This window comes from Mixophyes fleayi, chromosome 1 (genome assembly GCF_038048845.1).
Source record: "Mixophyes fleayi isolate aMixFle1 chromosome 1, aMixFle1.hap1, whole genome shotgun sequence".
Taxonomy (NCBI): domain Eukaryota; kingdom Metazoa; phylum Chordata; class Amphibia; order Anura; family Limnodynastidae; genus Mixophyes; species Mixophyes fleayi.
The window spans coordinates 438077378-438102659 of NC_134402.1; the positions used below are offsets into that span (position 1 = coordinate 438077378).

General features: G+C 41.2%; 1 protein-coding gene across 1 annotated transcript in view; it reads right to left on the reverse strand.

Annotated features, from left to right (window-relative positions):
* Positions 1–220: 220 nt before the first annotated feature.
* Positions 221–25282, reverse strand: part of LOC142159823 (O-acyltransferase like protein-like) — a 40659-nt gene continuing 15597 nt past the window's right edge. The window contains exons 2-7 of the mRNA XM_075214640.1: positions 18977–19144; positions 10961–11063; positions 5023–5124; positions 3832–3997; positions 2477–2556; positions 221–323 (exon numbers count right to left, since the gene is read on the reverse strand). Of these exons, the coding sequence (XP_075070741.1) occupies positions 221–323; positions 2477–2556; positions 3832–3997; positions 5023–5124; positions 10961–11063; positions 18977–19144 (722 nt within the window). The remainder of the gene's footprint in view (positions 324–2476; positions 2557–3831; positions 3998–5022; positions 5125–10960; positions 11064–18976; positions 19145–25282) is intronic.

The following is a 25282-nucleotide window of genomic DNA, read 5'->3' on the forward strand; positions in this document are numbered from 1 at the left end:
GTATTGGAATGGAACCCATTGGTTTCAAAGACCCCAAACACTAGAATCTGAATGTTTGCATTGTGGCACATTTTTCCCGATTCGGCATGCTCCATTTAACAGAGCAATGAACGCATTAGTGTCAGTGGAGTTTCCTTCACTGCTTCTCCAAATCACAGGGTAAGCGTTCTTTAACCACCGTATGTAATATCTTAGTGCGCTTCACATGTGTCATTGGCGTTTAACGCAGCGCCAGTAGGTACTCAGCCGTTTTCTCGGTAATCGGCCTTAAATCCTTATCTGGAATGTAGACGTAATCTGACTCTTGGCTCTGTTCTAACGAGCTACAGGAGACCATTCAGATTACTGACCGGTATACACGGGGATAAGCAAATAATGGAGCAGAGTTCACTGGTGACAGATGCTACTGAACATTTAGTTACTATTGTTGTTTCTCTGAGCATTGTGATAAGTGCCAGATAAATCACAAGCAAGCAATCACAGAATTATATTTATTGAATTATTTTTTGTATAGTGCATACGGTTTTCTTTGCCCAGTTGAGCTTCTGATCTAATTTTCAGCCTGCAACGCCGGGAGACTTGTCCAGAGTGGGTCACAAAGGTCTCTGTGTCATTGTTATACAGTTTATGCCCTTGAAAGGAAACTCCTAACACATGTTCTTACTTATTGATATCTACCAATTGAGAATAAGAATATTAGTATAGTTTGTTGCCTTCTGGTGGAAAAATGAACATATATTATTCATATTGCTTCTAACCTCTTTGTGAGCTGCAGACAGGTGTTGCGGATTGAGCTTAACATGTACACTTTATAGGACAGAGGAGACGCAACGATCTAACTACATTAAAGGACTGAGTTCAAGGCAGCAACACAGGAAGTGATATTTAAAATGATCACAATAAGTATGATTTATTTTTATCTTTGTTTATCCCTGATTTCAATTTTCAATTCCATTAGGTAAAAGCAAAGTAAACTAAAAATAAAGTATAAAAAAACCCCAACAACGCACAATTTGTACCTTCTTCCAAAGCTTTTAGCTAAATGCCATAATGGTAGTATCACTTCCTGGTATAACAAATTACTATCTTCCATTGATGAACATAAACTCCCAATACAAACCTGTTGGGGGGGAAAGACCTACAATTATGTCTCTGAGGCGGAGATTCAATTGGCAGCGATGTAGCGCGCGGACATTATGGAAGGAATTTACGCTAATTTTTCCTCGCACCTCTATGGGGGTCGAGGGAAAATGAGCGGAAACGCAAAGCTATGCCCCCTCCGTCCGCATATTCCGGCTCTAATTTTATTCCGGGAGAGTTGGCAAATATGTTCTATGAGTAAAATGAAGAGGGTGACACAGAAGGGATTTAACCACTTCAGCTGTTTTTTAGAAAGCAAACAAACAAAAAAACACAGTCTCCACTGATTGAAAAGGCCCTGAGGCATTTGAACCGTGTATCAAATGCTTGAGCAAACACATAGCGCTTATTTGCGTTTTCATATGTGGTTTTGACACAAATACGGCCTCATGGTTGAAACACCTTTCAAATTGTGTATATATATATATATATGCACACACACACACAAAAAGAAAAAAGCATCTTTACAATGATTTTCATCTGTTATTGGCAACCTTAGATGTACAGAACAAAAAAAGCATAACAAGCGATTGGCATGCCGAATGTTACTACCGCTGGCGATTGCAGGTGGTGATAGCAGTGTAACACTGGCGTTAACCCTTTCACGAAGATGCCGAAGCAAGGAAAGCTCTATGGCTAGTGAAAAAAAAACATTTTTGCTGGTAATATATCTTTTTCCCTTTAATAAATATTTGACAAAAAAAGAAGAAAAAACTAATAAAAGATTTTGCTGTCGGCCAGTTCTGTTGTAGTGAATAAAGAAGGGATATATGAGAGTTCAGACCACTATCCTTTCAGGCTCCACTGGAACGTGTCAGCTGGAATATCCAACTCACAAAACGAGAGGTTAGAGCAAATGTAATATATGTTTATTATTTTACCAGAAGGGAAGAGAAAAGTTAGTACCTTTAATTTACATATCACGGTATTATCAATTAGGGACAGGAGTTGTCATTGTGCGTCATTCTCTTTTACACATCAACGATAAAGAGTATATAAAGGGTTACGGAATCCACTGCATTGAAACACTGATAAGCTGCAATTGATCCATGAAATATATGGATGGTCAGTGTAATACTTCTAACATTTATATAATTAAGTAGTAATTGCTGTTATTAAGCGTCTCTGCGCCATCTCCCAAATTAGTCATTATAAATTCTCTACCATCTGAATCACAGACATTGTTCACAGATACTGGGCCAAAGCAGAGCTGACACGGATGTGGGGCGCTAGCTCACAGTGATGTATGGCACTAATATAGACCAGCACTGGGGACCACTGAACCCAAACACACATCGCAGCCCAAATAAGTACATGTGCCTGAAGACACACTTACTTGACATACAGGAAGATTAGAAGAGGTGTTGTCAGATGGAATTGGAAATCATTGGAGAGATACCAGGCCCATCCGACGCACTGCAATAAATGACAATGACTCAGGACGCTTATCATTTCCTGTTTTATTGTGTGTATCAACTCTGGAATAAAAGTTCTTCTGTACAATTTAGTTGGCATCTATCTATCTATCTATCTATCTATCTATATATATATATATATATATATATATATATATATAAATATCTATATCTATATCTATCTATCTATCTATCTATCTCTATATCCATATCTATCTATCTATCTATCTATCTATCTATCTATCTATCTATCTATTTATCTATCAATATTTATCTATCTATCTATCTATCTATCTATATATCTATCTATCTATCTATCTATCTATCTATCTATCTATCTATCTATCTATCTATCTATCTATCAATATATATATATCTATATCCATATCTATCTATCAATATATATATATCTATATCCATATCTATCTATCTATCTATCTATCTATCTATCTATCTATCTATCTATCTCTATATCACTATATCTATCTATCTATCTATCTCTATATCTATATCTATATATCTATCTATATCTATATCTATATTTATATTTCTTATTTTGCATCTCTGTGTGCACCAAACCTGTGCACCCATCATGTATCCAAACCTAGACTTTTGCATCTCATTGACTGGCGTCCCCCTACACAGAGGGAGGCGGAATGGAGCGGGTAAGTTGAGTACAGTAAGGGTGTGTTTACATAAGTGTGACATAAGTAGATGTGGACACGTACACACACATTTTAGTATCTTTTGTGGGTACTTGCTGCCACCATACACGATGATGGTGATGACTATCAGCAGCCACTTCTGATTGGATGATTGCGCATTGACCCCTCCAGCTCCAGCTTACATTAATATCCTCACGGCTACATTATATCAAGTTGCAGCTGTCCAGTCACATAGATATTAACATTTACATATGTAAAATGCAACTTTCGTATTTATTAATAAATATCAAGACAATATTCTCCCTTGTATATAGGACACCTTGTTACATTAGTAGCATTTACTACTAACACTATTAAGTCGCATCTTTAGCTATTATTAGTCGTAACTATACTGATTGCTTCTACGTGGAACCATAAAAAGCAACGTAAGTTGTACTTGATAGTTTTGATAAAACTAGTATCAAGTCAAAACATTTTAAACTTCAGTATATCGCGTTTAATGGGTCAATTATGAAAATCTGCAGCTTTTTTGTGCACAATTTTTAGAACTTGCATCCGACAAGAAACAATTTGATTTAAACTGAATAATAATAATTATAATAACAACTCACAGAATCTGAAACAGACACAAAGTTGGTTATGAGCAAAATATTCGCCCACCATACGCGCCGGCAGCTATCCCATTGATGTTTGGGCAGTTCCCAAAATGCCCCCCACTTTACCAATGAGATCAGTCCAATAGATAGCGGAATGGATGCTAGGTGAAGAGGTTGTAATCTACAATATAGAAAAGGAAACCATAAATTACTCAACAAATACAACATTTATACGACGACTCTAGGTCTGATTTACACAAAGATGTAATTAAAGTCCACTGTTATCAAAATTCTGTATACTGTACATGTGAACATAGATTAAGAAGACTGTAATTGTTATTTATTTTCCATAGTTACAGTTTTACAGATTTGTTTTTACTGTTTTGCTGTTGAAATAAATGTCTCTACAATGTAGAATTTCTACCCCAGATTCAATTATTTGTCACCTTTCACTATGCTGAATACAATTGGACAGTATAAAGATAGTGGAGGTGTTGCCCATAGCAACCAATCAGATTCTAGAAGCATTTTTGTACATTCTACAAAATAACAGCTAGAATCTGATTGGTTGCTATAGGCAACACCTCCACTTTTCAAACCCGCCGGTAACTCTCAGCTCGATACATTTACACCGGATGTTAATCTAGATCAGCAGTCTTTCTGTGCTCATACACATTAAAATTTACATTCATTTAGCTCTAAAACGGCCCATTTGCCCCTCAAAATCGCATGGGCTGTAAATATCTTTATACTAATAATGTAAAGAGCTATAAAACTGGCTCCTGGAAAAGAACGATAGAGCATAGACAAACTGAGAGGGGTTTCCTAGTGCCTGGAAACCACCCTCCGAGCCTGGGACACTGTATAATTGAGGTGGCTGGACCCTGCCCCCGCTTCACACCGCTCTGCTTGAAAAGGGAGAGCTGCGTGCACCTAACAGCAGTGCATGCAGCATTGCCCATGTATATTATGGGGATAGGAAGAGTTGGAGAGCAGCTAAGCACTGTGTAAAATTATAGCCACGCCTCCATGCATGCTGGTCACACCCACTGGTGGCGTGGTGTGGAAACACCTCTCTACAAATCCTGCGTTTGCCCCTGTAGAGGTAGCCTGGAAATTACACTCAGAGAACTGCAGTTCACAAGACATAATGTTATGTAGCCAATTTGTTGATGAACGTCTGATTGGTACAAGAGACATACCTACCTCCGTAATCTTTTGTAGATATACCGCATCACCATGGCCAGAGTTACTTCATGTCCGGAATTGTCAGCCATGTTTAGAAATGACTTGGCACCCAGAAATCCGCTAAAAGAAAAGATACAGCTGTTAGACACAGTTATATTTTTTTGTTACATCGGTTTTCATGAAGATATATATTTCTTATATACTTATATCTTATATTTCATATATACTTTCTATAAAATAGCGACATCACTTGATAGACAACCTACTTGCCAGCCCACAGAATGTTGCATCCACCGTATTTAGGTGATAGGTACACTTTAATTTAAACTGTAATTCAGCATGAAAGTATCAATATGTCCCGTGCTGTAACACACATCTGAAAACGTGTTCTCGCCACCTGTTAAAAATAAAACTAGAAACACAAATGGTCACCTGTAGCCCTCAAACCAATCACCATAATTGATTGAAATATGATCTTATCAAGATTGATAAGATCATATCTGTCCAATATGGTTGGTGGGTCGAACGAATTTGCCTTTTAATAAAAATATATACTTTTCCCTAATTTGGTTCATGGACCATTTTACGTGTAAACAGCTTAATAGTATTAAAATGAATGAATTATCTATGTTTGTGTAGCGTGAGGCAGATGAACGAAAGTCAAATATATGTCGCACTGTGAATTTTATGGGGGCATTTTAATTAGTGTATCTCGGAAGGACATTATCTTCCGTAGCCGCTGTGCTAGGTTTATCAAAATGCCATCTTCAATTCCACAAGTGGAGAGGGCAGCAATTATATATCGCCCTTCATAACCGCGTTGTCTCACAGGCGCTGTGACCCTATTAGACTGATAATTTGCTGACATTTCAGGTTAGACATTATCATATTGTACGTAATCATTTCCCCCTATAACAGCAGGACACATCTCCTTATCTAGGAAGGATTGAAGTCGGTGGCACAACTAAATCTTAGTAATTAAACAGTCTTTAAAAGCTGGACGCTGAGGAGTCACTTGGAGCATTCAACAACTAAGAGACTAAAAGGTGCTGTAAGTTTTTTGCCAGGGAACTAGTGAATATTTCAGAGAAGAAATTGAACTTAAGGTAATAAATATTATCTTAATTAATGTAAAGAATATGCAGATGGCATCTTATACAAATGATAAGACCAAATAATGTGGTCCAGGCTGCATTAAAGACAACCAAATGCATTCATAATAATTATAGATAATAGATGCAACTGAATTGATTTAAATGATTGACGACCTCCAGCTGATCCGTCAATAAATGCCTCAGGTTAAGTGTTTAAACACTTAGGGCTAGATTTACTAAACTGCGGGTTTGAAGAAGTGGAGATGTTGCCTATAGCAACCAATCAGATTCTAGCTTTCATTTTGAAGAATGTACTGAATAAATGACAGCTAGAATCTGATTGGTTGCTATAGGCAACATCTCCACTTATTCAAACCCGCCGTTTAGTAAATATACCCCTTAACCTGCGGGGTCCAGACATTGCCGCTTTAAATTAACATTTATTTAGGTCGCACTGACGTCAAACTCAACTGCCGGATAGCTGTCTATTCGGAATGAGTTCCTGGCAGCATGCTGGTGGCATCGGAAATCTGCAGCTTCAGGTTTTAGGTAAGTCTGTTTATATTGCAGTCGTTTTTTTTTCAAATCAAATTTTTTGGGGAGGGCTCCTGCTTGTCGGGTTTCTGATAATCATGAAAATGATTACCACCGAATTTATGTTGCACTTAAGCTTCACACACAAAAAAGTGATAAGTTCTGATGTCCCCTCTCAAAATTATTTTAAGCCATAAATGAGGTTAAACCGATAATTATTTTAGTAGAAAAACGGAAAAGTTTTATCTATTGAAAAGGGTGGTGCTAAAGTAGTTGGAGGGTGGACTCAGATATGGTGTCTCCAGAGAACAGAGAGTAGGGGGTAAATTTATCAAGCTGCGGGTTTGAAAGAGTGGAGATGTTGCCTATAGCTACCAATCAGATTCTAGCTGTCATTTTGTAGAATGTACTAAATAAATGATAACTAGAATCTGATTGGTTGCTGTAGGCAACATCTCTACTTTTTCAAATCCGCAACTTGATACAGTTACCCCTAGATGTTCCCCTTGATGTGCACAGGGCAATTCATCTATGCAACCTGTTGCAAAACCAAGGCCTTTTGCAGTGTATACAAAACAAAAAGTCAGTTGTTGTTGTTAGCACTTATCCTTAACACTGCATATCTGTGTGTATCTAGCAAAATTAAAGCATGAGGTATTGGTTCATATTTTGATCAAAACATTTAAGCCTGCATCCCAGCATCACGGACACCTCATTGTATGCAGGTTGTACACTGACCTATATGCTTCAAACAATATTAAAGGGCAGTTAAGTTCGCTCACCTCCCAGGTACAGGGATTTATATTTGGCAAGGGCTGGCTTGTGGGCCATAAATAGGCCTTATAGACAGCTGCCAAGACAACACAATGTAATATTTTCTTCCCTGCTTTTACAGCACATATCTAGTGTGTTCTGTAAATTAGGACAGCCAATAGTAATACTGTTAGGGTAGGGGCATACAAACTGCATTATAGAAACTGATATCAGGGAATGACGGCTGGATGATGCAGCAGAATCCAGACTGTACTGTTTTTAATAACATTATACTTGAAAATGTTTCAGTGGGTAAATACTGATATTTGCTGTGTGTGTGACGATAAATGATCTGAAGAACATCAAAACCCCCCAAGTCACAAAGCACCTGAACAAATGTCAAAGACCATCCATGTCCTGGTATTAATTTACCACAGATAAATCATATTCAAATTGTTCTGCTCATTATATTTCTCTGCTACTAAATGTCTCTACAGCTTCAATAAATCCCCGTAATTATAGAGAATAAAGTGTTATCTTCACAACTAGTACAGATCATGTCAAACTATACAAGAGGCATCTACTTGATTATTTTATAGTTTCAGTGTTATATATAAAGTTATTTATACCGATCTTCATCAGTTCTATTTTTAAAGGACATATCCACCTTCAAATAAGTTGCTTTCATTAAATATATTAAGTCTGGGGGGGTATGTCCTGACTCATCATGTAGACATACGTGTTGTGTGTGAGCTCCCATATGACGTTATCCAGTGCACATGCAATAACTCCCTCTAAAAGGCAAACAGACACACTGGAGAAGTTTCGGTCAGTGGACCAAGATGGCGGATCTGATATAGACTCAGACCATGGGGTATATTTACTAAACTGCGGGTTTGCAAAAGTGGAGATGTTGCCTATAGCAACCAATCAAATTCTAGCTGTCATTTTGTAGAATGCACTAAATAAATGAAAGCTAGAATCTGATTGGTTGCTATAGGCAACATCCCCACTTTTCCAAACCCGCAGTTTTGTAAATCTAGCCCCATGTGTCAGCAATTACCCTCAGGCAACTTTACCCATATAATGGCGGCTGTTTCACGTCAAACCAGCCAGACAGCCAAAATGTTAAAGTGGATATCTCACTACTGCACCACTCCTTATAATGACCTCATATCATGTTTGGGATTCTGTAATGTCTACATCTTTTACATCCAAAATTTAGGCTTTCTTTCTCTGTCGCTCTGCCAGTAGAACATCTCTCTCTCATGTGGATTTTAATTTTCCTGCCATCTTCTTCCTTGTCAGCTGCAGTTCTTATTAGGTCCCCACAGGATCAATGTCATATGTCAAACGTCATAAGCCTGATGCCCAAATTCAGCTATTGCAACCCTTTTCAAATAAAAAGCCCCCTGATTGACGACCTTCTAATTCAGTTTTATAAGGAATATACAAGTTATCTGAGTTCACATATGTTTGATCTGTTTGAGGAACCTTCTGTTTTCCCCTCAATGGTGGAAGCCTTAATCACTGTACTCCCAAAACTTGGTAAAGATCCTACATACTGCGCCCCATATAGACCTATAACAGTGTTGACAGATGACATAAAGGTCCTGGCCAAACATTTAGCTAGCAGACTAAACCAAGTACTTACCTCAATTATATATCTCAATATGACCGGCTGCATGACAGAGAAATCTACTATTAGGAGATTGTATGAGAATATCCAAAGAACTCATGAGCACTTATAATATTCCCAGCACTTCATCTCACCCCTGATGAAACATTTAGGGCATACTTGCTAACTTCTTCTAGTTGGCGTCCATGAGCTGCCGGGAGGAGGTGGGCTTGCGGGGGTGTGGGGACCCGAAAATCGCATCATTTTGGACCCGCCCCCTTGGCATAATGACGCAATCGTCATTTTACAGCGGGGCCAAATGTGGCATTTTGGACCTAATTCTGCCCACTTCACTAGGAAGTGGGCAGATGCGGGAGACTGCCATACACTCCCGGGAGTCCGGGAGACCCACCCCGATCCCGGACATTCTGGGAGAGTTGACAAGTATGATTTAAGATGGTCTTGCTGCTAGTTTCATTATCCCGTTTCACTGGTTGGTTCAGACCTGTGACCGCATTGTGTGACAATACAGATAAGCTCTATTTGTATTTATTATCGTAAGTGTTTATAACCGTTATGATGATAAAATCTTATTAAACTATTCCGCAAATGTGTGGTCACATGTTGTGGCTTTTTCTCTGCTCTTCATAAGAATTCACTGTTTGTTCCTTGGACTTATATCCTGATGTGGGACGACTTCAGATAAGCATTTTTAATTGTATTACTTGTATGCAGTTTATATAAGAACTATACACATTTTATTTGTGTTGAAAACTTACTGCACTGTGAGCGCCCTCCGGTGCTATTTGTGTTTGCATTTTAATCTATTTAGACGACCTTGTAGGTAGGATTTTGGTGTGATTTTCTGCGGTTGCTAAAACCAATAAACATTTCTCATATCAATTCTATCTTCGCAAATTATAGCATCTACATGTCGTTTATAAAGATATATAATTTGCACTTTGTATGTTGCATTTTAATATATCAACATTGACTTATCTGTGTAAAATACCTTGTTAAATATGTACAATATATTATTCTATATGGTATGAAATAAGAAATAAGGTCAAGACATCAGTAATAGCCAATATAACATGGTATTTCTGAGCTTTAGATAACAAATTCCTGGCCTCCGGTGGTATAATCCATAGTTGCCAACTCTCCCGGGATGTCGGGTAGATTCCCAAACTAGACAGTAAGCAAAGTCCAGGGTCACAAGGACACAACCACAAAAATATTAGGTCATTAGTAAGATTTGTGAATCTCTATACTCAGTTGAATTTTTCACATTTAGGAACCTGAACTATATATTCAAATCTAAATGTATTATAAGATCCTATAGATTGTAAGCTTGCGAGCAGGGCCCTCTTACCTCTCTGTCTATATGTATTATCCAGTATTGTCTTATAAATGCTTGTTCCCAATTGTAAAGCGCTACGGAATTTGCTGGCGCTATATAAATAAATGATGATGATGATAAATATATAAATAAATAATATATAAATAATATATAAATAAATGATGATGATGATAAATATATAAATAAATAATAAATAATATATAAATAATATATAAATAAATGATGATGATGATGAACTTTGCAAAACATCTACAGTGGTAACTCCAACATTTCACACCATAAAGACATTACGGGGATAGATGTTACTCATCGCAACCAATCAGATTCTATCTAGGATTTTTCTAGTACAATCTATATTCTAGCAAATGATAGCTAGAATCTGATTGGTTGCTATGGGCAACTCTTCCACTTTTCCTCTTTAGAATGTTTGATAAGTTAATCCCTATTTGATCTCCAATGCTGGCAACATCCGCACCTTATTTTATGCTAGAGAGAAGTATTACATAGGGGTCTCATGGTGTCCAATTCAAATTTCAGAACCTTCTATGCTAATACAACAATATTATAGTGAGTAAAAGAAGTCAAAATTGTTGTTACCTTAGGAAGAAAAAGGAATCCACACCCAGATACACGGGACCACTCAATGTGTAGAAATATACCGGATTTTCTAGTACTCTTGATTTCCATTCAAAAGAATTATCTGTATTGGAAAAACATAAGTAAATGAGACTTCGAATCACCATTATCACAAAAACCTTAAAACCAACCATATGGCTTTCTGAGCACGGCGGCTAATAATATAGGCAGTGCTAGATTTAGGCTTCTGCCTACAGGTTGCAGAGGACGGGGAGGTAGCAATTTCCTTGCACAATACCTATGTCAAATTTGTTTTATTTGCATCAGAAACATAAACTGAGGAAATGAAGAAAATCAACCAATGAGACTTTATCTGAGGACAGTGACAGAGGTGTAACTACAAATTGGGGGGCCCCATGCTTACATTTTGAAGGGGCCCTTAAAGATTCTATGGAGGGACAACCATACCTTGCTGAGACCAGGGTAAAGATACGCCAGTCATCATTATCATCACAGTGGCCTAGTGGTTAGCACTTCTGCCTCACAGCACTTGGGTCATAAGTGTCACGGACTTACCTGATCCCCGCCGCTCCGTCCAGCCGCACTTCCGCATTCAGGACCATGTGACCGCACCCGGAGGCGGTCACATGACCACAACCCTAGAGGCGGGGATTTTGAATCCCCTTCAGTATAAAAACCTCACTCTGACACTGGCTGAGTGTCAGAGCAACACTTACCTGTTCCTGGCTCCTGCTCTTCGTGGATTGCAGTGTCTTCCTGTTTCCAGTGTCTCCTGTGTGCTGATCTCTGCCTGTTTGACTTTCCTGGCTCTCCTATCCCTGTGTACCGACCCGGCTTGCTGACCATTCTCCTATTCTTGTGACCCGTGTACCGAACCTGGCTTGTTGACTCCGAGTTGCCTTCTGATTCTGCCTGACTCCATTCCTGTGTACCGAACCGGCTTGTTGACTCCGCTACCACCGCTTCACTCCGCTGTACTACATCTTGAGGCGAACCTGGGGACCGCGACCTGCGACTCCTGGCAGCGAAGCCCACCCCGCCTTGCTGCGGTTCTTGGTGAACACCGGGGAGATCGTTAGACTCCGCACCTCAGGTAAGCCAGTGCTAATCAAGATTAGTAATATAGTATCCAGAATCTGTTACATTTGCTCTGACCATGGATACCACAGCTAAAGATCTGTTGGAGCATTTAGTAGGAAGGATGGATAAGCAAGAAGCTAACCAAGAGCAACTTTTAAAATTCCTCAATAGTCTATCCACTCGGTTGGATGTTGTCCAGAACACACTAGTGGCTGGTGGATCACCTGGGCCGGCAGTGGCCCCTGTACCTCAGGCCGCAGCAGCAGCTTCTTCCTCGCAGCTACGGTTACCTAACCCACCCAAGTTCGATGGAGACCCTAAAAATTGCAGAGGATTTTTAAATCAATGCTCCATACAATTCGAGCTTCTACCTGGGAACTTCCCCTCCGGGAAAACGAAAGTGGCCTATGTGATTTCGTTATTGTCCGGTCAAGCTTTAGCATGGGCTTCCCTCCTTATGGGAGAGGGACGACCCCATTCTACATAACTTCAACCTCTTCTTGTCCACCTTCAAGAAAATATTTGATGAGCCAGGAAGGGTGTCCAATGCCGCTTCCGTCTTACTACGTCTCCGCCAGGGAAACCAGTCTGTGGGGCAGTATGCGGTCCACTTCAGAACCATGGCCTCTGAACTTCGCTGGAACGATGAGGCCCTAGTAGCTACATTCTGGCAGGGCCTTTCAGACCGAATCAAAGACGAGTTGGTATCCCAGGAACTCCCTACGTCTTTGGACGATATTATCTCCCTCTGTGTCAAAATTGATTTGCGTTTCAAGGAACGTAATTCCGAGAAGGAACAGTCGCGGCGTAGTATGATTCGCTTGGCCCCCAACTTCCAAACCCCTGTTCTTCCCCCTGAAGAGCCCATGCAACTTGGGAGGACCCGCCTATCAGCCGAAGAGAGGGAGAGGAGATTTCGGAACAAGTTGTGTTTATATTGTGGAGAGAGTGGCCATCTTCTGAGTTCTTGTCCCAAACGCTCGGGAAACGACAGGGCCTAACGAGTTCTGGAGCTGTATCATTGGGCCTCTTTTCTCAGTGTCAGTCAGTTCCCAATAGTAATGATTGCCTGTCTATTCCCATTTCCCTTCAGTTAGGACAAAAGACCTTCCCACAGTCGGCTCTTCTAGATTCCGGAGCCACAGGAAATTTCATTTCTGCCACAGTAGTTAAAAAATTTGCTATTCCCACACAAGCCTTGGAACAACCCATCTCTCTGATGGCCATTGATGGGGGAAGAATCCCTGAGGGGTCCATCCTGGTACGCACTATTCCTCTTCTACTTCAGATAGGAGCACTTCATCGAGAGAAGATTTCTTTTCTAGTAATACAGAGATCTACCAACCCAGTCATCCTAGGACTTCCTTGGCTTCGTGTCCACTCTCCCATCTTGGACTGGAAATCTGGTCACATATTGTCCTGGGGACAGTCCTGCTTCTCTCGCTGCCTACAGAGAGTGGTTCCCCCGAATAGTCCCAGACGTACCCAAGAATTTCCTGTGACTCTCCTGCCTGAGCCATACCAAACCTTCTCTGATGTTTTTTGTCAACAAGAGGCCACTAGACTTCCCCCTCACAGAATCTGGGACTGTGGCATTGATCTGATACCTGGTAAACCCATTCCCAGGGGCCGTGTTCACCCCCTTTCCCTCCCGGAGTCTAAGGCTATGGAGGAGTACATCCAAGAAAATCTAAACAGGGGCTTCATCCGCAAGTCTGCCTCCCCAGCTGGGGCTGGCTTCTTCTTCGTAAAAAAGAAAGATGGGGGCCTCCGCCCTTGCATTGATTACAGAGGCCTGAATGCCATTACCGTTAAAAATCGGTATCCACTGCCACTGATTTCTGAATTATTTGACTGGATTAAGGGTGCCACCATCTTTTCTAAACTTGACCTCAGAGGAGCGTATAACCTTATACGCATTAAGGAGGGGGATGAATGGAAGACGGCGTTTAACACCCGAGACGGCCACTTTGAATATCTGGTCATGCCTTTCGGGCTATGCAATGCCCCAGCTATATTTCAGAGCTTTATGAATGAGCTGTTTCAAGACCTCTTGTACCAATCTGTAGTCATCTACTTGGACGACATTCTCATCTTTTCTCAAGATCTAGCATCTCATCGTACTCATGTATTGGAGGTCCTCTCTCGTATCCGAAAAAATCAGTTATTTTGCAAATTGGAGAAATGCACCTTCGAGCAGAGACAAATTCCCTTCCTGGGATATATTATTTCGGGCACCGGTCTACAGATGGATCCCACAAAATTGAAAGCCATACTTGACTGGCCCCAACCTTCGGGCCTTAAGGCCACTCAACGCTTTCTAGGATTCTCCAACTATTATCGTCAATTTATCAAGGGGTACTCCTCTCTCGTGGCTCCCATCACAGCATTAACCCGCAAATCTGCTGATGCTGGTATTTGGTCCTCTGAGGCTATCCAAGCCTTTATATTATTAAAGTCTCTCTTTTCATCTGCACCCATTCTTCAACAGCCAGATTGTTCTCGTCCCTTTGTCCTGGAGGTAGATGCCTCTTCTGTTGGCACAGGAGCCGTACTATCACAGCGAGGTCCTTCTGGAAAACTTCATCCCTGCGGATTCTTTTCCCGTCGCTTTTTACCTGCTGAGAGGAATTATGGGATTGGCGACAAAGAGCTCCTGGCCATCAAATTGGCTCTCTCCGAATGGAGACATTTACTAGAAGGAGCGCAATTCCCTATCACCATATATACCGACCATAAGAATTTGCTTTACTTACGCACTGCTCGATGTCTAAACCCTCGACAAGCAAGGTGGTCCTTATTCTTCTCACGCTTTGATTTCAACATCACTTTTCACTCAGGATCTAAGAATACGAAGGCAGACGCCTTATCTCGCTCTTTTGATCCAGCTGACATGGAATCCTCGGAAGATAAGAAATTCATTGTAAATCCATGTCAAGTATTGGCAGCTACACACCTGAAAAAGGGTTGTCCTCCAGGCAAAACATTCATCTTGCCACATCTACGCACCCGGCTCCTTCACTGGGCTCATCACTCATTCTTCTCTGGGCATGCCGGCATTCGCAAGACCTGGGACTTATTGTCCCGAAGCTACTGGTGGCCTTCCTTGCTGGAGGATGTGAAGAGATTTGTTGCTGCTTGTTCCAAATATGCTCAACACAAGACCTCTAGGAAAAAGCCTTATGGATGCTTGCTCCCATTACCCATTCCTGATTACCCTTGGTCACAGATCTCCATGGATTTTATCACGGACCTTCCCCCTTCCAAATCCTGTACTGTAGTGCTTGTGGTCACGGATCGCTTCTCTAAAACAGCCCACTTTATTGCTCTCAAAGGCCTTTCTTCTTCCTCCTCCTTAGCCGATATTTTTATTAAAGAAATATTTTGCCTCCATGGCTGTCCTCAACATATTGTCTCCGATAGGGGATCACAATTCATATCAAAATTTTGACGGTCTTTTTGCAATAAATCCGGGATTAAGCTTGACTTTTCTTCCGCATATCATCCCCAGTCCAATGGGGCTACTGAGAGAACCAACCAAGAATTAGAGAAGTTTCTAAGAATATTTATCTCTAGTAACCAAGACAACTGGGTGGACCTTCTCCCTTGGGCCGAGTTCGCCCATAACAACCATTTTCATGAGGCCATCTCTAACTCCCCCTTTTTTGTTCTGTATGGCTGCCATCCTAGACTACCCACCTTCTCTCAAGTCTCATCTTCTGAAGTTCCAGCAGTGGACTCTCTGGTTCGTAACTTCTCTGATATTTGGGAACAAACCAAGACAAACTTAAAACAAGCAACTACTCGTTCCAAAAAATTCTATGATAAAAGGAGAAGAATGACTCCAAGTTTTGCAGTTGGTGACAGGGTATGGCTATCCACCCAGAACATTCGTTTAAAGGTTCCCAGTAAAAAATTTGCTCCCAAGTTTATTGGCCCATTTGCTATATCTGAGATTATTAATCCCGTAGCCTTTAGATTGAGTCTGCCTCCTTCCTTACGCATACCCAATGTCTTCCATGTCTCCTTGTTAAAATCGATGGTAACCAACAGATTCTCCACCTCATCCAGAACTCCTCCTCCTGCTGTGGATCAGGATCAAGTTGAATACGAGATTAAAACTATCCTAGATTCTCGTAAAGTTCAAGGCGCCATACAGTTCTTGGTGGATTGGAAGGGTTACGGCCCTGAGGAGCGCTCATGGGTAAGAGCCATTGACCTACATGCTCCCCGTCTACTTAAATCCTTCCATAAAAAATTTCCTTTGAAACCCTATTAGGTGTTCGGAGTCCACCTTTATGGCAGGGGGTACTGTCACGGACTTACCTGATCCCCGCCGCTCCGTCCAGCCGCACTTCCGCATTCAGGACCATGTGACCGCACCCGGAGGCGGTCACATGACCACAACCCTAGAGGCGGGGATTTTGAATCCCCTTCAGTATAAAAACCTAACTCTGACACTGGCTGAGTGTCAGAGCAACACTTACCTGTTCCTGGCTCCTGCTCTTCGTGGATTGCAGTGTCTTCCTGTTTCCAGTGTCTCCTGTGTGCTGATCTCTGCCTGTTTGACTTCCCTGGCTCTCCTATCCCTGTGTACCGACCCGGCTTGCTGACCATTCTCCTATTCTTGTGACCCGTGTACCGAACCTGGCTTGTTGACTCCGAGTTGCCTTCTGATTCTGCCTGACTCCATTCCTGTGTACCGAACCGGCTTGTTAACTCCGCTACCACCGCTTCACTCCGCTGTACTACATCTTGAGGCGAACCTGGGGACCGCGACCTGCGACTCCTGGCAGCGAAGCCCACCCCGCCTTGCGGCGGTTCTTGGTGAACACCGGGGAGATCGTTAGACTCCGCACCTTAGGTAAGCCAGTGCTAATCAAGATTAGTAATATAGTATCCAGAATCTGTTACAATAAGGTCAATTCCCGACCATGGCCTTACCTGTGTGGAGTATGTATATTCTCCCCGTGTTTGCGTGGGTTTTCTCCGGATGCTCCGGTTTCCTCCCACACTCCAAAAACATACTAGTAAGTTAATTGGCTACTATCAGTCTCTCTCTCTCTCTCTCTCCCTCTCCCTCTCCTTCTCCTGTAAGCCCCAATGGGGCAGGGACTGATGTGAATGATTCTCTTGTACAGCTCTGTGGAATTAGTGGCGCTATATGAATAACTGATGATGATGATTATCAACTTGATGACCTCTGCTTTAATAATAGAATTATTAAATAAATAAAAAGCAAAAATTTAAAGATCCACATATGTTAATATCCATGCAACTCCAAATACATGTCTCACCCCGCAATTTTGGGTTCAATTTTACATTTATGTCCAGGCTGCAACATTGCAGTCTACTCTAAATACGTCCCTGTTATTGAATCCTAAATTAGTACCCCACACTCCTAATACTAATTGCACCCACACTCATACTCATCACTCCTTCTTCCATTGTTTTTACTTGCAAAAATAAGTAGTTGTTAATGACCCAGTAGCAACAAAACTACTACATGCTTTAAGAAAAGAGCTTATAAGAATACAAAAGCTGTAGAACACATTATATTGTAATGAACACTTGTGCTATAATGTTAACAAAAATCTGTCAGGTCCTTTATTAAAGTAATGTATCAACCCCACGGAGGCCCAGGGTCTCTGGACACCCCACTGTGACCCCAATATGCTATGTGGGTTTTTCTTTCCTTCGTTTTATCAGCTGTAGAAGTACCAGCCTGATTGGCAGTGATAGAATTGGATCGTAGATCAGGTGTTCTGTGCGATTATGTCACTGTCCAGCGCTTCTGCGAGAGTTCCGAACTGGCAAGCTTCCAATATCTGCTAAATAGGTTACGTTGATGCTTCCACATGTCTGGGGGGCATGTGCACAAGTTTTTCACTGGAGCGTAGGGGCAGTGGCGGATTAAGTTTACTATGTGCCCTGGGCTGTAAATAAAACATGGGCACTCACCACTTCCTGTGTCAGACATTAACCTACCATAAATATAAATTAAAAATTACGCCTAATGTATAGAATAAGAGAAGTGGTACTGTGCAGTTGTCTTTACACACAGTTTGAGACACATAGATTGCATTCAACAACCACAAATAATACCACTCTCTACAAACTTGGTTGAAGTTGGCTAGGTTCAGGGCTGCCGAGAGGGAGTCTCATCTCAAGCTCTACCCATGGTCAACCACTCTCCCCCCCATTTATTTAATCTAGCTCTGCACAGGGATTTGGGGCGGATCCATGGTTCCCCTACTGTACTGGACCGCAAGAGCTCACACATTTGCCATTTTAATAAACCACCAATGCCAAGGGGACTTCAGTTATGCCAGTATTTAATAACATCCTTAATATAGACCTTTGGTTTTACATAAACGGTGATCGCTTTAGGACATGGTCCTCAAGTACCAACAACAACTTATGGTTTGGTGATATATTGTAATTATCAGTAATTATCACATTTCTTCCCATAAAAGAAAAGTGTCAATTTATGGCAGAGGAGTTACTGGAATATTTGAGCTGAGAAAAACAATAAACCAGCCGTCTTAATCTCTCCTGTCCAGTCATGCTAGGCTCAAGATGAATACCATGTTCAAGTGCTAGTATTGATAATAACACAATATAACATTGCTTCTAACACTGTAATTTACTTATGCTTCTAAGTCTGTAATTTGGTCTGTCAGGTGGGGTTCTGTAGAGATATGGCAGCGTACAGCAGGCACCATAATGGTTTCCTCAATAAACAACATTCTTCTCACATGTTAGGACAGGTATGAAATTACAGTTCACCATCTAAAACTGAGATAGACTGCCCGTGAGTCTCCAGCTGTTGTGGAATTATAAACTCGTGCATTGTCTAGCACAGATTGCAGAGTCTCTAAAACAACATGACATATCTTACATTTTTCATCAATAGTGTAAAAATAACATACGTACCAATATTAAACACGCTTGCCAACTGACTGGTGTGTCCTGAAATGATCCACAATAAGCTGAGAACACGGATTCCATCCAGAGTAGGATATTCCTGATGGGCAGTGAACGTTGTCACAGCTGGGAAATTCTCTTGTATCGCAAAGCTCTTTAAAACATGATCTATACAGGCTTAAAACAACACATGTTGTCAAAAGTTATATCGTACAAGTATGGATTTCCTTTACATTTATTATATTATAATTACTATTATTAATAATAATATTATTTTGTTTTATTTTAATAAGGTAAGCAAACATCTCTATTTCAAGAAAAGTGACCTGTTTCAAGGCAGCAATTATGTTCCCCATGCCATACCAGTGTAAAAGGGTCTACAAATTGGTGCCCAACATGGGATTCTCCACAAGGCTATGGCTCAAGACACAGGACAGCTGGGGCAACAATTTTGGGATTTTGACCATCCCTGACTGTCCCAGACCCACAGAGGTTCCCTAAGGGGGGATGAACTACCTACTTTCTTTATTATGCTTAAGGCTTCATAATTGGGGATTACAAAATCAGCATGTATGGTCAAATGGATTGGTACAAGGGAAAACACTTTTACAAAGAGGATTTGTGGCCTACAACTCCATGTGTGACGGGGGATATGTGTGCCAGTGTGACCCTAGTGTATCTGGGGGGAGCAAAGTTAAAGTATTTGTAGGCTGTACTTTGTATCCCACTCAGAATTCAAGGGGGAGCAACATAGAGACATTTGCAGTGTGTGATGGCCTGCAAACGGACCTTCCTCAGGACCCTGTCAGGCAGAGAAAAGCAGCCCAAATTATATGCACTCACCAGTCTGGTAACCCCAGGAGTAAGGGCATGGAAAAGGTTGGAGGACTTATGGTGTACAACCCACTTCCTTCAGAGATGCTGTTACATTGGAAAGATGGGGAAGAGGAACTCCAGGAATAAATACTATTTATGACTGATGAGAAGTAAGGGGAGCAGTACACTGAAAGAGACCCTATATCAGGCCAATATGGTGAACTTTCCCACCATTTGGAATAGCTTGGCAAACTGTAAATAATATAGGGGGGGAGAAGAGTAAAAAAAAACACCTACATGCTGGGAGAAGTAAGTGGAGGTAACCCAAGTGCTCTGGGAAGCCCACCAATAGAATTTCTGGGAAGCTTACACAGCTAAAGACCCACCCAATGAGAGAGGGGATTGACGGAGGAACTTTGTTTGAGACTGTGCTTATCTGTAATACAGTCATTGAGAGCAAGTTGCTGGTATGGAGATCATCCCAGACACCACTATCAACTGGACCCAAGGTGGGTTGGTGGAAGCTTGAAGCTAGGGGTACAAGACCATGCAGGAACCCTGTGGTGAGTGCAAAGTACCAGGGCTTGGAAATAAAAGTAACTTGTGCTCTCTTTGTGGCCATTTGTAGTGAAAAATGTTCATAGTTTACACTACGCAATCATGGAAACTTCCTAATCAGCATCAGACAAATGCTGTATTGTGCTGTTATTCACCTACTTTTGCTCAAACACCAACAGTGTGTGCAACAGGAAAGCATGTGAAGCTGCTAAGGTGCAAAAGTTTCATCCGTCCAGTGGAAGGGGTTGAGCAGAGGACATTTGATGTTGAAAAATGGAATTTTGTTTTGTGGTAAGTGATTAAATAAATGAGATAAGGTGGAGGGTGTTCGATAACAGGGGAATTGCCTGCTCCGCATGAGAACGTGCAGCCTTCCACCCCCTGCAAAAGGATTTTATTTTTCCACTACCTTAGGTCTCATCCTATAGATTTAACGGGTCACATTTTACATCATACAGTTCCAACTTCTGTGGAAAAGCACATTTATAGCCACACCATGCCGATATCCCCTCACTCTCATGCAGGGCTGCCCATAGGGGTGGACATGGGGGAAACGTGTCAGGGGGGCTCATGACAGGACCTTGCGGCTACTACTATATTCTTTTGGGGCCCGGAGGAATTCAAACACGCTGCTGGCGTTCAATTACAATGTTACAATTTCCTGAATCCCCATGCGTCAGACCACATTGTCATGGTACTGTGTGGGCTATGCGGCTGCCAGCCATGTGGTGATGTATGGGCCTTGCAGCTGCCAGTTATGCAGTGTAATATCTCCAGTGAGAAGATCACTGCACCACCCGCACTGATATACAGTTCTGATAATTAATATAGTTCCTATAAATGTGCTTTTCCAGTACAGTAAAAGTTACAGCACTATCTACAGATTAAAGCTGATCTTCTGACCTGCAGTAATTGGGATTACCAAGTATAAAGCTTCCACCCACCTGTTAGATACCAACACAGTAACACAGGTGTAGTGGTTTACTATAAAAGTTCTCTCTCTGCCCACAATCATTTTAAAATGTCTGAGAGGGAAACTACCCAGGGGCACAAATCATCTACTGCAGGGGTCAGGGAACTTTTTTACCTTTTACCCCCAAATATATTTAGATACGCCAACGTTACCCCCTTGATTTGTAAGGAAGGAAATCATATATTATTAATTATTGGAATTCAAAATTTTATTGAATCTATTCAAAATTTCTTTGAAAGCTTCAACTTCAAAACTTCAGGTTTTGGAGAAATAATGTTGCTTAATTTTTTATACGAGAGCATCAATATTGGGGCATTTTGATGTCGGAGCAATTTGGATACAGTCTTCAGCATCCAATCGATTTCTCTGCTTTGTTGTTACGTTCGTTAGAGTGGAAAATCCGTGTTCGTAAAGGTAGGTTGTTGCTAAAGGCAGCAACTTTTTGACTGCCTCCTCATGTACAATTTTGATGCCTTTGCAGCTGTTGACATCCAAAAATATGACAGGTCTGCTTTGTTTTGAAATGCAATACGTGCTTCATTATTGCATCGAAGCTCAAGAAGTGCCTCTGCCAACCCTTGAGGCTCTTCTGGTACAACAGCAATTTCACATTTAAAGGGGTCTACAATCCAACTGACAGCATGAGAATCGGCAGCATTAACCCCAGGAATTTCATTTTTACCCCATTTGGGGTAATTTACCTCTGTTCCCTGACCACTGATCTACAGTGAAAGAGTCTGGAGGACAGCCATAGAGTACATACCATATAGTACATACCATAGAGTACATATCATAGAGTACATACCACAGAGTACATACCATTAATGTTTCACTTGAAGTTTTGGAAGTAAATAAATTGATTTCTCAAGGAGAGGTGGGCTCAGGATCAACATTTATCCCTGCTCTTATGAAATGCAGTATTTTAGGAGAAAGATGGAAACAATTATAATAATAATATAATGCAAAAACAGGGTGATCTTTAAGTAGTAGTAGTTTTGATGCTCTCCCCACCGTGCCCCATTTTTCTTACCAAGCAAGGGTAATAAAAGTAGGGCACACGCAGCATCCATGCATTATCTCTTCACCTGTCGTCTTACCAGAGATAAAACAGATGCAAAGACAACTTAATTTACATATCTATAGCTGTCAGGGAGTCTAAGTGCCTCTTTCTCGAGAAGCTTCTTACTGTACTACTGATAATATATTATATAATTTACACAGTGCAGCTTTAAATACCACAAACATAAACAGGACACTTGTGTGTGACATGTTAAGCACATACAGGGATCTCTATATATTACTTTGTGTCTTCTCAGTCCTGTAGTCCTCGTCCAGTGGAAGGTTGGATTTTACTGCAGGCTGATCTTGCTCCTCAGTTCTTTGTTTCCTATGTGAAATGATGGGCTTGCACTGGGCAAATGGTGCTGAGGCTTTGTACTCTAGAACCGCAGTGTAAATGGACCCAATTATTGGCATGATGAGTAACAGGCCGCTCAGGCACCTGCCGGGCACAAAGGACATTGGTACAGAGTTATTGTCCTGTACAGTAACTCGAGTTTATAAAGCATTGCTGTGACCAGTGATTGGCATGCAGTTTATACTTACAGGCAAACAATGGCAAATGTGTCAGCCAGAAAGAGGCCTCGGGAACAGACGGTCTCCGCTACTATGAGACCGGTTTCATTCTGGGTTACAAAATTAGGTAGAGAAGCCAGGAATGATGTGCCCCTATTTTGAAATAGATCTATTGAAATAAATAGTGTTACTATTGTTAACATTTATATAAAGCCCCATCATTTCTCAGTTCTGTTCAATTAGGAAATAATGTCATATAAACAGGTAATGGGCAAAGTTGTTTTGAGGTGGACCGTTGCCTATAGTAAGGCCTTAACATTACCCCCATTCTGTATCTCTCTGCATATGTGCAAAATGTTGTATAGTGACACCTAGTAATGGAACGCGATGTTTTCCGGGTATCAGTGTAGACAGGCATCAGGGCAGTTTGAATTGTGTTTGGACCCAGTGTGCATCATAATTTGCTAAGTGAGAGCTGTCTCCTAGCCAATCACATTGCAGAGAGCTGCTGAACTTAATTCAAACTGGTCTAACTTTTTTTAAGGGATTTGACATATCCAGGTTTTAATACCAAACCCAAGATTTTAGGAACAGTACAGTTTTCTTCATGTCAACACTGAAAGTCATTGGAGTTTTTCTGGGGGGTGATTATTAATCCCTCACTGAAAACAAAAAAACAGATTAGGTTTCATCGCCTTCTCTATGACCCCATTTGTTCCCTAATTTTAAAAATGTTTGTCATTGTGCTTAATCGACATACAACGCACTCTACTGTTGTTCCAGCTCCTTTGGCCGAGACAATGGGCAAGGGAGTGGGCACCTTGGTCACATCAAGGCTTGACCCAGAGGTTCTCTCCTGGTTCCAACAAATACAAACACCACACACATCACATCTACCTCACCGACAAATGCCTTTCCAGGGATTCTCTGAAATCTACCCCCTTGTCTGTTGTCTGCCCACCCTCATGTCTGCTCCTCTCATGTTACCCATCTGCCCCATCTGGTTCTTGTTCCTTGTTAAGAGACAAACGTTTGTCTCCTGTGTGCAAACCATCTAGACCAGTGTTTCCTAAACCCAATCATCGGGGACCTCTTTACAGTGCAGGTTTTCAGGTCATAAGTGAAATAATTAGTACCACCTGTGGATCTGTTACGATGTGTCAGTGAGTAATGATTACACCTGTGCCCCAGCAAGGAGATCTGGAAAACCTGCACTGTTAGGCGTCCCTGAGGACTGGGCTTGTGAAACACTGATCTAGACTTTCCATATCTATATCCATGGTTGGTTCCAGTTTCACTTCCCTCCTTCTCTATCACCATGGAAGTATCTGAGTAGCCACCTTAGTTGGTAACGCATCCTAGTCCTAAATTCGTTTGGAAGCATTGTGTACACAGTGCTTCACATTCATAAAACCTCCTCCATTGCCACGTTTGGAGGAAGGGGGAAAGAAACTAAGAGTTCTGAGCCCATGCTGCATATTGAGGTCACCACATGTTCTACAAGTCCTCTAGACCAGGTTGAGTTTGCCACCCGTTACCCTTATTGCTACATTACCAGCAAGCAGGCTGAAATTCTCGGTTATAAAATGTTTTCCATGTTCTACTGGACGGCATCTTAGAGCAAATGAAAGAATACGTCATGTCATTAAATTCCTTTTGCATAACTAGATCATCTGCTGCAAAAATGGATCTAATGTTATTGATAATATGGAGACTACTAGGACATATCGTATCATCTCACTCTGATGGACCATTGCTTCCTCCTGCAGTCTAGTCACCTACGACATAATGTAGTATTGATATTGAGCCAGTTGTACAGACAGCGTATTTGATTTATATCACACATATACTGCAGTTTCAGACATAAACCAACTGCTGCGACTCAGCATAAAGTTATAAACGGAGACCGATAAAAACACAATATTTCTTACCCATTGAAGCTAGTGATGTAATGTCTCGGTTGCTACAAGAATCTGGAACACATATCCCAATCACAAATTGTATTCCTGCCTTTAAAATAGTTACAGGGGGAAAAAAAAGAAAAGAACAGTTAGGATGTCTAGAACAGAAAGAGTAAAATATTGAAATATCTGAGAATTTAACAGTCCATCAGTATGACAGCTGTATAGTAGCTTCTGCCTGGTTTCCCATAATGCCTCAGTGATGTCACCATTTATTAGCCAATAGATAGGCTGCATTATCAAGAATATTGGTCCAATATGAAACAATGATTAAACATGACCGACCTGTTCCACATGCAGTTTGCAATATTCTCCATGAAAACTCTGCAGAGGAGCCTGTACCGAAAGACATTCGCTGTACGATCCAAGCCGGTCCACATTACCATTCACAATTCCACTTCCTGGTTTTCCTAAGGCATCATACACTAAAAA